General features: G+C 45.6%; 1 protein-coding gene across 1 annotated transcript; it reads right to left on the bottom strand.

Annotated features, from left to right (window-relative positions):
* Positions 1-5,572: 5,572 nt before the first annotated feature.
* On the bottom strand, positions 5,573-12,291 carry LOC308086380 (uncharacterized protein; the record flags this gene model as incomplete). Its single annotated transcript, XM_080429900.1, has 5 exons — positions 5,573-5,667; positions 7,490-7,685; positions 8,582-8,735; positions 9,135-9,196; positions 11,956-12,291. The coding sequence occupies 5 exons, from the start codon at positions 12,289-12,291 to the stop codon at positions 5,573-5,575; spliced, it is 843 nt and encodes a 280-aa protein (XP_080286026.1).
* Between the last annotated feature and the right edge of the window lie 915 nt (positions 12,292-13,206).

Below are 13,206 nucleotides of genomic sequence, written 5' to 3'. Positions count from 1 at the left end.
AAAATAATAATTCCCCAAAAATAACTCCCAGAAAAGGTTGAAATCAAATAATAATTCGGAATTCCTCTTCTTTTAGACAAACAGATTTCTGACCGACCTGTGTGACTCCCCTCCAGGGAATCCTGGCCGGAATTTGGCCGGTGCCGTTTGGTTCCCGTTCCTTTAGCAAACAAACAACAGCACTCAGTGAAGCCTAGCGATGCTGCCGTTAGCCTTTGTCTTCAGATGCGTGGACTATGGAGACCTCTGGGAAGGACTGCAGAAGGTTTTCCATGGCGAAACGCAAAAGTAACTTAAACTGACAGCTAACAAAAACAAACAGTCGCGCTAAACAGCTCCGTGGTGTGAGACCCACACTTCCTCCTTCTCCCCACACACTCTACTCGCTCCTCCTCCATTCATAAAAAGACGTCTGGCTGCACGTTGATTTGCTGCGGGTGAGTGAGCGTTTACCAGTGGTTGATTCAACGGAGTAGTGTGTATATGGGCGTGCGTGTTTTATTTGAGTGACAGTAGAAAATGACGGTGGCTCCCTACGGATCGTTACACTCCCTCCCCCTTACAAAAAGCCGACTAATAGGGAAGGCTTAAAAACCTTTAAAGTCCTCCTCTTCACTTTCTTCCAGGAAGATTTTGAGTACCCGGTTTCGAGCCTCCTCCTCTTCAACTGTATTGTCCATCAGGGACTCTGAGAATGAGAGGTCAGGGAAGGAATGGTTTTGATCAATGACATATTTCTCCTCGTCCTTCCCAGGAGAATGTGCCATCGGGCCAGCTCCATCAGGGAACCCCATGAACTCCTCATCCTCGCTCTCCTCTTCAAAGATTTGGAAAAGTCTTAGACGCTGTTGCTCCTCCACTTCTTTGGCACTTGGATAACATGGCTTCAGCCGAGAGACATGTACCACCCTTAAGTCTTCACCAGACTCCTCCAACACTACCTCATAGTTTACAGGGCCAACCTGACGAACAACTCGGTATGGCCCCTGCCATTTTGGAGCCAGCTTAGCAGCAAAGGATTTCTCGGCCTTGGATAAGGGATGAGCACGCAACCAGACACGAGCATTGTTCTCTACCTCCATCTCTCTTCGGTGCTGATCGTAATTCCTCTTTTGCCGTAGACGAGCCTTAGTGAGGTTTTTGTTCACAAAAGAACTGAGTTCATCGAGTTGAGCGATCTTTGAGTAGGATGGAGAGGTAGGTGGGACATCCTGTGGCTGCAGCAGCACATCCAGGGGTCCTCGAAGTGTTCGATTCAGATTGAGTTCTGCTGGTGTTACTCCGGTGGACTCATGAACCGCTGAGTTCAGGGCAAACCTGAACTCAGGAAGATATTTGTCCCAGTGTTTGTGGTTATTGCCGACAAACGAAGCGATCATGGTTTTTAGAGTTCGGTTCACTCTCTCCGTGAGGTTAGTTTGCGGATGGTAGGCGCTGGTGAGTTTCTGGGATACCTTCCATATTTTGCAGGTCTCCTGAAAGACTCCTGCAATGAACTGGGAACCACGATCTGACAGAATGTAGTCCGGAACTCCCCAACGCGTCAGAATCTCCTGCGTAAAGATCTGGGAAACCTTTGTGGCCGTGGCTTTCCGGATAGCGAAGAGTTCCACCCACTTTGTATAGTAATCCACAAACACAAGGATGTAGGCATTCCTGTTAGAACTCATGGGAAATGGACCCATCAAATCTACTCCCAACATCTCCCAGGCACGATGCACCTGGGTCTGCTGCAGCTTCCCAGCCATTTTCCTGCTTTCTGGTTTGTATACCTGGCACACTTGACAGTTCCTGACATATTCCTTGACATCGAAACTCAGTCTGGGCCAGTACACAAGAGCTTTCATCCTTCTGTAGGTCTTATACCTACCAAGATGGCCACACAGGGGGTCCTGATGGAATAACTGAAGGAGTAGAGGTCGAAGAGCAACAGGTATGAAAAGTTGATATAGGGTCCTATGAGGCAACTGTACAATCCGGTAGATAAGGTCCTCCAAGATGGTAAGCTTGGTAGTAGAATTCACAGTCACCTCTCCCTTTTCATTGTCCAGGATGCTCTGGTAGTGAGCCTGACACTCAGAGTCCTTCTGCTGGGCCTGCCATACGGTCTGGATAGAAAGGGGAAGGTCTTGCAGTGACGCTGGCTTGGTGGACAACACTGTGGCACATATGGGCTGAGGATGGCCGCTTAGGTCATGTGGTGCTCTGGACAGGGCATCCGGGACAGTATTGTATTTACCCTTCCGGTACTCCACAGTGAACGTAAACTCTTGCAGTCTTAAAGCCCACCGGATTAGTCGGGTACTCGGCTTCGTGGTTTTAAACACCCACACCAGGGAGGAGTGGTCTGTCACCACGGTAAAGAGACGTCCCTCCAAATAGATTCGCCATTTCTCCAGGGCCCACACTACGGCCAAACACTCGAGCTCTGTGGCAGAATAGTTCCTTTCCGCAGAATTTAGACTCCTGCTGCCAAAAGCCAAGACTTCCTCTGTCCCTAGGCCAGTCCTCTGCACCAGTACAGCTCCCAAGCCAACCTCGCTAGCATCAGTGTAGACAAGAAAAGGAAGTTGGAAGTTGGGGTGACCCAAGATTGGTGGTTGCACAAGATGTTCTTTAAGCTGCTCAAAGGCATCCTGACATTGAGGAGACCATTTGAATCTCACCCCTTTCCTCTTCAAGGCATTGAGGGGTTCAGCGATTTGTGAGAAATTAGGCACGAAACGATGATACCACCCGGCCATGCCTAGAAAACGTTGGACCGCTTTAAGGTTGGTGGGCGCAGGGAAGTCTTGAACAGCCTCGGTCTTCCCAGGGTCGACATGAACTCCAGCAGATGATACAAGATGTCCCAGAAACTTGAGAGAAGTCCTGCAGAACTTACTCTTCTTCATGTTAACTGTCAGTCCAGCTTCCCTGAGCTTATCGAGAACTGCTTGGAGGTCGTAGAAGTGCTGTTGCCATGATGAAGAATAAATGATAATATCGTCAAGGTAGACGAAGCATATCTTTCCTTTCAGATCTTTCAATGCAGTTTCCATTAACCGTTGAAAAGTTGCGGGAGCATTTTTCAACCCGAACGGCATAACTCTGAACTGAAAGAGGCCATGTGCACAGACAAAAGCCGTTTTATCCTTTGCTCCAGGATCCATCTCGACCTGCCAGTAACCACTGTTCAGGTCTAATGAGGTGAAAACAGCAGCTCCAGCAAGGCTCTCTAGAATCTCTTGGATGGTAGGCAAAGGATACGCATCTGTGAGGGTGTCCGTATTTAGCTTCCGGTAATCTACACAGAAGCGGGGTTTTCCTGTCTTTTTTGGGATCAGGACCACAGGAGACGCCCATGGAGAGTTGGAGGGTTCGATTACGTTATCCCTCAGCATCTCGCCAATCAGTTCCTTAATGACCTGCAGTTTAGGAGGGGACACTCGATATGGCTTCTGCTTAATTGGAACGCCTTCGTTCAAATAGATTGGGTGTTTCAGTAGGCCAGTGCGTCCAACTCGGGTAGTGCACACATCGGTGTTATGGTGGAGTTGTTCCAAAAGTTGCTCTCGTAAGTCAGTCTCCAGGTGGGAATCTTGGACAGCAGTCAGAAGTTGGGACACATCTGAGCAAGATGGTAGCTCCATAACCCCGGGTGCGAGGGCGGAGAAGAAAGCAACCTGAGGTTCTGGCTTACCTCCAACCTGAGACGTGGATCGGTAGTTGAGAAAGTGATATCTGGCTTTCTCATCAAGTCTGAACCAGTAGGTTCCACCAGAAATATCCATTTGCAGACCACTGTAGAAGATGAAGTCTAGGCCCAAGACCACTGGGAAGGCAAGGGTCTGAGGTGATAGAACAACCACAGAGAGGATCCATGATTTTCCCTGTAGACAGAGTTCCACCTCAGTCCATCCAAGGGGCATCTTTCCTTCCCCATCTGCCAAGTACAGAGGGCCCCCAGTCCAAGCATTCAGTTTGACCTTTGGGGTCTTGATAATGTCCCATAGCCGCTCATTTAGAAGAGTATATGAGGATCCGGTGTCCAGAATAGCACTTCCTTGCCACAGGCCGATGGTTAGTGGTACAATTAGCTGCTGGGGGACCGGACTGCAAAAGGTTAAGGAGGTAGGGTTGAAATTAGTAGACATTGGAGTGAAGGTCTGTGAGGTCACAGTGGGTGGGGTGTGACTAGGAGAAGTGGTTAAGGCATTCACAGACATGTGGACAGCTGTTTTTTTCTCCCATGGCTGCTCTGAATGACCTTGAGTGGTATTGGAGGGATTTTGCTTTTGTGGTTGCCATTGAGGACATGACTTGGGAGCATGAGTCCCTTTACATCTCCAACAAAAAACCTGATTTGAGGTGGTGGCTGGTTTTGGTTGAGAGGAGGGTTGAAGTGGGGTAGACAGCTGGGTGCTTTCTCCTTTAGTTCCAGGTTTATTTGATGGTTTTACCCTCTGATTGTACAGAGTCTGGCTTTGTCGGTCTTTCTCCAGCTGCTGTCCCAATCGCACCAGCTCATCCACTGTATGGACTCTTCCCCGGAGCTGGCTAGCCAACCGAGGGTCAATGTTTTTGAGGAGCAGTTTCACAGTGGCTGCCTCTGAGATCATGGGATTCCATCGCAGGCACAAGGAGCGATACATGTATGCAAAATCGCGGATGCTTTCATCCTCCCCTTGCAACCGTGCCCTCACTCGCTCTGCCAACTCATCCTCATAGTCCTCTGAAAGAAAGGCTGAAAGGAACTTTTCCTTAAACTCGGCCCATGTACGGGTAGAGAGTCGCACCACATCCCACCAGTCCCTGGCTGTACCATGGAGCACGTTACGCAGGGTAGCGATCAGTTCCTCATCATTTAATGGATTTAATGCCAGGAAATCGTCGCACTTCTCAAGATACAGCAGGGGGTCCTGGCTGTCCTCCATTCGTCCAAAACAGGGGAACTGTAATTTTATGGGCATTTTTCCCACATATCTACCCCTCTGTGTGGTTTGAATGGGAGAATCGGCTGAAGGGATGAAATTCTGTTCTACTGGATCATAATCCATAGTAGACTGTAAATTTGGCAGCGGAGCTCGGGTAAAGGGTGGCTCACCCACGGGCATGGTCTGGACGTTAGCATTTGCCACTCTTGTGGTTTGCACTGAGGCATTAGCCAGGGCAGTCATGCCCAGTGTCGGGGCTCTTACGGTTTCCCCATAACTGGCCTGCTCATTCATTTGCTTTACCTCAGTCTGAAGATGCCGTACGCTCCTGGTCATGGGGTTAAGGCCGTCCATTAAACTTTTGAGCAGTTCAGTGTGCAGTGATTTCAGACGCCAGTTTAGTGAACTGTCCATTTGCGTCCTCATGAAGTCAAATTGTTGGTTCATAGTGCGATTCATTACTACTATTTGATTTTCACAGTGAGTGGTGATTGTATTAGAGAAGGTTGTAAGCATTCTCTCCATCTCCTGTCGGCTGAATGGCGCTGCCGAGACGGGTGGACAATTTTTTGACCTTGTGATTTCCTCAGGTGTTATCTGAATGGGTGGGTTTATCGACCTTGTGATTTCCTCAGGTGTTATCTGAATGGGTGGGTTTATGCCAGGAAGAGGCCCCTCATGCGGTGTAAGTGAGAATGGATTCCCAGGAGAAAGTGTCTCTGGTGACTGGCCAGTAGCCCCCTGCTGTGGCCTAGGGGGAGAAGTATTGAAAGGAAGAGGCCTAGCTAGTTTAGGTGGTAAAAGATTGAAAAGGGGAGGCCTCTCTGATCTAGAGACATCAGCCCCCTCTTGTGGTTCAAGGGAGAGAGCCTCCAAGTCCAATAATGAGTAATTAATTGCGTGCGTTGTATTGAGTAGCTCATTCCTTCCCGGCTGAGGAGCAGATCCCGTTTTCTTGAGAATACCAGCAGGTTGATGCACCAGGGGTTCAACCAGTGGTGTATTTTCCAAGAAGTCCAAGAGACTTCCTTGAGAAGCCATTTTGAAAATTCACAAGGTGTTTTGAGTTGAAATGTTTGTCCGGTTTATTGCAATAAACAATTATTTTCCCACAGTGTAAAGATGTTTTGTGGTTCCTTTTTGGTGACAAGGTTTTTACACAAGATTTAGGTTTCCTCCTTTGTTTGTTTTAACAGAATCCCATCTGGGGTGCCATTTTTTATGTAGCGGTTTGAAAATGGTACCTTTCTTTTTGGTTGCTGGGGTGCCAGTCAGGGCGGCCTGACAATAGTAACTTCATAAACTTAAATAATAATAGCAATTAAGCAAAACTCAAACGCTACAAAGGGTGCATGTATCTAGTCAAAACCATCTCATGAACCCTTGCAACTCAGAAGTAAACCATAAACCAATTTTAAATATCAGAAACCTTGAATGCACACAGGGAAAACACAGTTCAAAAGAATAATAATAAGTAGACACAACACAGAGAATTTCAGTTGAGGTTTTTCTTTGTATTCAAAGTCAGGGGAGCAAAGGAAGTCAATCACAGTCAAGAATAATCCGTTTTTAAAGAAATCCACTTCAGGTTTTTACTTCCCACAAAACAAAACCCAAACTCAACAAAATCCCTTTAAGGTACTCTGTACCAAAATCAAAATAATAATTCCCCAAAAATAACTCCCAGAAAAGGTTGAAATCAAATAATAATTCGGAATTCCTCTTCTTTTAGACAAACAGATTTCTGACCGACCTGTGTGACTCCCCTCCAGGGAATCCTGGCCGGAATTTGGCCGGTGCCGTTTGGTTCCCGTTCCTTTAGCAAACAAACAACAGCACTCAGTGAAGCCTAGCGATGCTGCCGTTAGCCTTTGTCTTCAGATGCGTGGACTATGGAGACCTCTGGGAAGGACTGCAGAAGGTTTTCCATGGCGAAACGCAAAAGTTACTTAAACTGACAGCTAACAAAAACAAACAGTCGCGCTAAACAGCTCCGTGGTGTGAGACCCACACTTCCTCCTTCTCCCCACACACTCTACTCGCTCCTCCTCCATTCATAAAAAGACGTCTGGCTGCACGTTGATTTGCTGCGGGTGAGTGAGCGTTTACCAGTGGTTGATTCAACGGAGTAGTGTGTATATGGGCGTGCGTGTTTTATTTGAGTGACAGTAGAAAATGACGGTGGCTCCCTACGGATCGTTACAATGTCTCTCCAGCTCTTTCATGAACAGGTTGGGATACTAATTTAATCCAATCAGGAGAGAGAACTCATACAGGATACACATTTGAAACAGGAAGTGATGACACAAAGAAGTTCAGGATAGAGAATCCATTCATCAGCTTTTTATTTTATAGTGTTCAAGATCCAATGTTGTCTGCTCACTTCTTTGTGTCATCACTTCCTGTTTCACTTGTTTATCCTGTATGAGTTTGTCACACGAGCGCACATACACACGCATGTGCACACTCAGGCACACACACACACACACACACACACACACACACACACACACACACACACACACACACACACACACACACACACACACACACACACACACACACACACACACCTTTATCCAAGGCTTTGACCAGTCCCTGTCTGATGACCTTCTGAACCCAGGGGTTGACCTCTGCACTGCCTTGTCCTCCCACCACAGACACCACCATGTAGGGTGTGCCCAAACCCCACCCATCATCTTGGCCTCTTTCTCTTCTCATCAGGTCGTAGATAAGGGAGGGTTCAGTGTCTGATGACAGACGCAGGAACTAGGTGATCAAAGAGACAAATCAGAAGATGACAGTGATGATGATCAACATAAATACACTCTCATCTTTCATATCAAGAGAGGCGGGGTTTACACACTCATTTATAGCCTTATTGTCTATTCTAAAGGGTTAGGGTTAGTTAAGTTGTGTGTCTGCGGGTACAGCTTTGAATTGTACTTGCGTGCGTGTCTGTGCGTGTCTGTGCGTGTGCGTGTGCGTGTCTGTGCGTGTCTGTGCGTGTCTGTGCGTGTCTGTGCGTGTGCGTGTGCGTGTCTGTGCGTGCGTGCGTGCGTGCGTGCGTGCGTGCATGCATGTGTACGTGTACGTGTACGTTCGCGCGTGTGCGTGTGCGTGTGTGTGTGTGCGTGTGTGTGTGTGTGCGACGCGTGTGTGTGTGTGTGTGTGCGTGTGTTAATGGTGTATTTGGAGGATTCAATGACATCATCCTCAGGGACCTTAAAGGAGTAGTTCACCCCAAAAATGACTTGAAGCATGAATTCATGGAGATTATTTAGTTTTTGACGCATTCCTGAGACAATAATTTTAGTTCCGGAGGAAAGATGCTAATGTAGGAGACTCTTTGTGTCTCCTACCGGATACACAGTCATCAAATTATTGTCTCAGGAATGCGTCAATAACTAAATAATCTCCCTGAATTCAAGGCTTCATGGGGTTTGTGATTGATAAAAAATAAGTCATTTTTTTGTGAACTACTCCTTTAAAGCAACAACAACCTTATGATCAAACTAAACATGTTTTACTCTGATGTACGGTACTACAGTATGTGGAAAACTTTAATGTTGAATCTCTTGAGTGAATAATGTTAAATAGATGATGTAAGACAGAGTATCATGAACCACAGAGAACATTCATCACATTGTCAGTCAGATACTTACATTGTTATAATAACTGACTCCCTTAATGTCCAACTCTCCAAAAGCATCAGTGGGCCGTTCAGAGGAGTGCTGCTCACTGGTCCACTCAGTGTCCACAGCTGTGTTGATGTGTGTTGGATGATCTCTGGGACGTCCACACTGACACCGTCCATCACTGACGACACAACAGGACAATACATCAATATCTGGGGACCCCCAGGGGTCCTTGAGGGGGTTCCAGGGGGTCCCCAGCAAAATGAGGAAGACTTTAAACTCTTAAACCCTAATTAAATGTTCAGCTATTCAAAAACAGCTGATCTACAACGCAACACTTTGTAGATCAGCTATTTCTGAATAATGTAACATAATGACAAAGGTCCTGGCACTATATCTTTTCAGATGGGGGTCCTCAGCCTCAGCTACACATGGGGGCTGTGACATGAACATGATTGAGTAGCACTGAACTAGACATCCTGTCATTCAATCATCACATTATCTATTCTAATCAGATCACTTTGTTTGCAATAACTTGTCTGTTCTGTTTAGTGTGTTGTAATAATGGAGGTTTGTTTACCTGGAAGAATCTTCTATGAAGGTGTTACACTCTCTTTTCTTGAAGTCTGCTGGTTTCCATCTCTGAAAACATAATAGACACACATTATGGATGTTATCATATCTATATATATATATATATAGGATGTGTGTGCAAAATTTCACAGAAATTGCATGCTGTGTTCATGATTTGAGGCATTTTGTTCAAAACGGAGCACTCCTGCAAACTTTGGAAGCCATTCTTAGCCAATCAGGATGGAATATGAAAAATCTGAAAGACTCATTTTGTTTAATGACTATAGAGATACTGTGTACCGATTTGTGTGATGTTTGGATAAAATCTGTAGGAGTAGGCTACTGTCAAAGAATGTGTTTTGCAAAAAGCGGCCTCCTGGTGGCGCTATAACAGGCCCAAGTGAAACATTTGGGGCAAAGGTTCTGAAGTGACATCCAGGGAGTGTGTGTGCACAGTTTAGTTGCGATCAAGCCAACAGTGCCGGAGATTAGCTAAGCACAGACGGAGGGGGCGACGGACACACACACACACACACACACACACACACACACACACACACACGGCGTGACAGGGTGCAAAACATAGCCTCGGTCATGCCTTTCGCTCCTGGCGGAGACAATAAAAAAAAGAAGGGAGGAATAACAGTTTGGTGTGGGAGTGATTTAGTGAAGTTCTGAACCCTGTTGATCACTGGATATGTCTTATGAAAAGTTGTGATGTGAGAAAGTGATGGGAGACGGAGGGCTTGCTGTTACCATGGATATGTATTGTATACAGTCACTACAGAGGTGAATATAATCCCATGTGCATCCCTGTGGATTGGTGCGGGTATATAAATAGGATGCTAAAATCAATGCGGTTGGATGGCGGATGGATAATGAACATGTATACGCGGATTCGGGTGACGAAAAAGCCCATCCGCGCATCTCTAATACATACAGTACATATATATGTATATATATCTAAACATTATCCAAGTGAATAAATAAATATCATCAACAACCAAACAAGTTACAAGTAGCCTACAGATCTATCATCATCCACATTACAGGATGAAATGGCAGTGACTGCATTTTTCTTTTCAACATTAGTTCCTTTTCTACATTCCCTGAGGTATTTAAAGGTTACAACTGCACGGTTTTCAGATGAAAACGTTTATTGTCGGGTGTAAACCTTGATGTCCAAAACCGCTACTTTTCAGTAAATTAAAAATAAAAATACACGTAAAATAGCAGATCTACAAGCTCACAACGCATTGCAACGCTGTGCGTTGTGAGCTTGCAGGTTGGCTATTTGTGCTTCCTCTGTGTGACACTAGTATGGCGAAGTAGGACTTTAATTTACAGGAGGGGTGAGGGGAAACATAACAATTGACATACAGAGATATGAGGTTTCTGCCAACAGCAATGATTATATTCTGACCTGATATGAGCTCAGGATGGGGCGCAGGATGGACCTCAGACGGTGTCCCTTATGAAGCCCAGTGGACTGACAGGTAGAGCACAGGTCATAGTAAGGACACACTGTACACTTATACCTGATGCCCACAACACGTCCCTTACAGCCGTCACACTCCACTCCAGGGTGCTGCATGCAAGGATCTGGCAAACAAAACAAGAGAAATGTACTGTATGTATCAGTATTGAGTCTATTACTAGATAAAGTGCTCCTCGGAGCACAGGTCTCCACCAGGCCATGCAGGTAGCTAATTTACCGCAAAGAGGGCGGTTCTTCACTTGGTAGAACCAGTAGAAGCCCTAGATACATACCCTACTTTATCATTAATTTAAAAAATATTGGACCATATTTTACTAAACGCATATCATGGTGGGGCTAAGTAACTCCAATGAAGGACAAGGACTCTCTCTCTCAATTGGGTAATTGATTGAGGTCATGTGATCAGTGACATACGCAGGGTGTACTTTTGGCTCCGCCCCCTCAGCCAAAAGTACACCCTGCGTGACCTCAATCAATTCTCCAGTTCTAGGCAACATAGAAGGGGGGGGGGGGGTTATTATTTCCACACAACAGCTCTAAGGTGTATTAAAGACATAGTTCAATGTTGAAAATGAGTGGTATTTCCCTTTAATGTCTACCCCTGATTAATAATCTTTGCAACTTCAATAGGGCTTCACACTGCTGCAGTGCTCGAGCCCTAATGGTAGTTAATGTCTTCTGTTAAGATACATACCTTCACCTCCCGTCTGGGATCTTGTATCCGTGTCTGCTTTCTTAAAGACAAAAGAGAGAGAAGGGGTATCAATATAATAGTAGATCTGCGTATGAAGATTGAGGATGCTATTAACACAATCTACATCTGCTTAACATGCAACTTTCATTCTATCTCACCAAATTCCCCTGTCTGCCGAACAAGTGACCCGACTAGTAGGACTCTCTATTACAGCAACAAGGACACAATGCCCTTCCGGCTTCACACCCATGAACTGTATGATAATCTATGTCACCCAGAGTATAAAGTACCATATTGATATTTAAATGTATTGGAGTCAAAAGTACAATATTGATATTTAAATGTAATGGAGTCAAAAGTACAATATTTATATTTAAATGTAATGGAGTCAAAAGTACAATATTTATATTGAAATGTAGTGGAGTTAAAAGTACAATATTTATAATTGAAATGTAGTGAAAGTCATCAGCTTGCAAAGAAAACAAACACTCCAAGTTTTGACAAATCTAAATGTATTGGGCATAATTATGGTGAAATTCATATAACTGCAGGTTTTATAATGTTGGTTTGTTCTAAATATTGACTTTGTATTTACACAGTAAAGTGTGTTGGTTAAAGGTCTTCATAAAGAACCACCTTCTGTTCAGATGTAGATGTTTTGGTGCCTCCTACCTCCTCATGGTGGCGCTGCCCCTCCTCACTGGTGCCTCCTGCCTCCTCATGGTGGCGCTGCCCCTCCTCTCTGGTGCCTCCTGCCTCCTCATGGTGGCGCTGCCCCTCCTCACTGGTGCCTCCTACCTCCTCATGGTGGCTCTGCCCCTCCTCTCTGGTGCCTCCTGCCTCCTCATGGTGGCGCTGCCCCTCCTCACTGGTGCCTCCTGCCTCCTCATGGTGGCGCTGCCCCTCCTCACTCTCATGTAGATGTGGGTCCATCTCTACACAGACTGAACTCCCATCTTCATGGTGACTCATGATGGTTTCTGTTGTCCTGGTGGATTCAAGGACGTTTCAAATGTCCACCAAGCCCCTCGCTCCTTCTCTCTCCCTCCTAGGTTGACAGAGATGATGTTTTATTGGTTTAACATGGTCTAAACCAGTGGTTCTCAAAGGACCCCCAAATTGACACTTATTAGCCCGCGGACCCCCATTTGAAAAGATATGCCTCAAGGACCCCCATGAGAGAAGATTTTTACGGCTCTAGCAGTGGTTCTCAAACATTTTTCATGTCAAAGGACCCCCAGTTTGACATGCATTAAGCTACGGACCCACTTAATGACATTTATATCTCTGGGACCCCAATTTATATTGTAAAATCAATGTTAATTTAACTCTGAGAGTGTACAAATGGAACCAAATGGACACGTTTGGGTCCATTTGGTTCCATTTGTACACTCTCAGAGTTACAGACCCAAAAGGGTCCATTTGGTTCCATGTGTACACTCTCAGAGTTAAAGACCCATAAGGGTCCATTTGGTTCCTAACTATCAATCATTTGGCTGGGGACCCCCTGGAACTCCCTCAAGGAATACTTTGTTACAAGTAAAAGTACGGAATTAAAAATGTACTTGAGTAAAAGTACGAAAGTATTGGCATCAAAATGCACTTAAAGTACCAAAAGTAGAAGTACTAAAATGTTAGAAAATAGCAGATCTACAAGCTGTCGTGATGCACACACACACACACACACAACACACACACACACACACACACACACACACACACACACACACACACACACACACACACACACACACACACACACACACACACACACACACACACACACACACACACAATAAAACAGAGTTAACAGCAATGATATAATTAGTCTAGATGGAAAGCGGGGTCCACACGCATAGGGTGGATTTTTTCCCGCCACCTTGTTTT

The sequence above is a fragment of the Gymnoscopelus braueri genome, assembly GCF_963280865.1.
Source record: "Gymnoscopelus braueri genome assembly, chromosome: 6".
In the NCBI taxonomy this organism is placed as follows: Eukaryota; Metazoa; Chordata; class Actinopteri; order Myctophiformes; family Myctophidae; genus Gymnoscopelus; species Gymnoscopelus braueri.
This window is presented reverse-complemented; position numbering and strand designations above follow the sequence as displayed.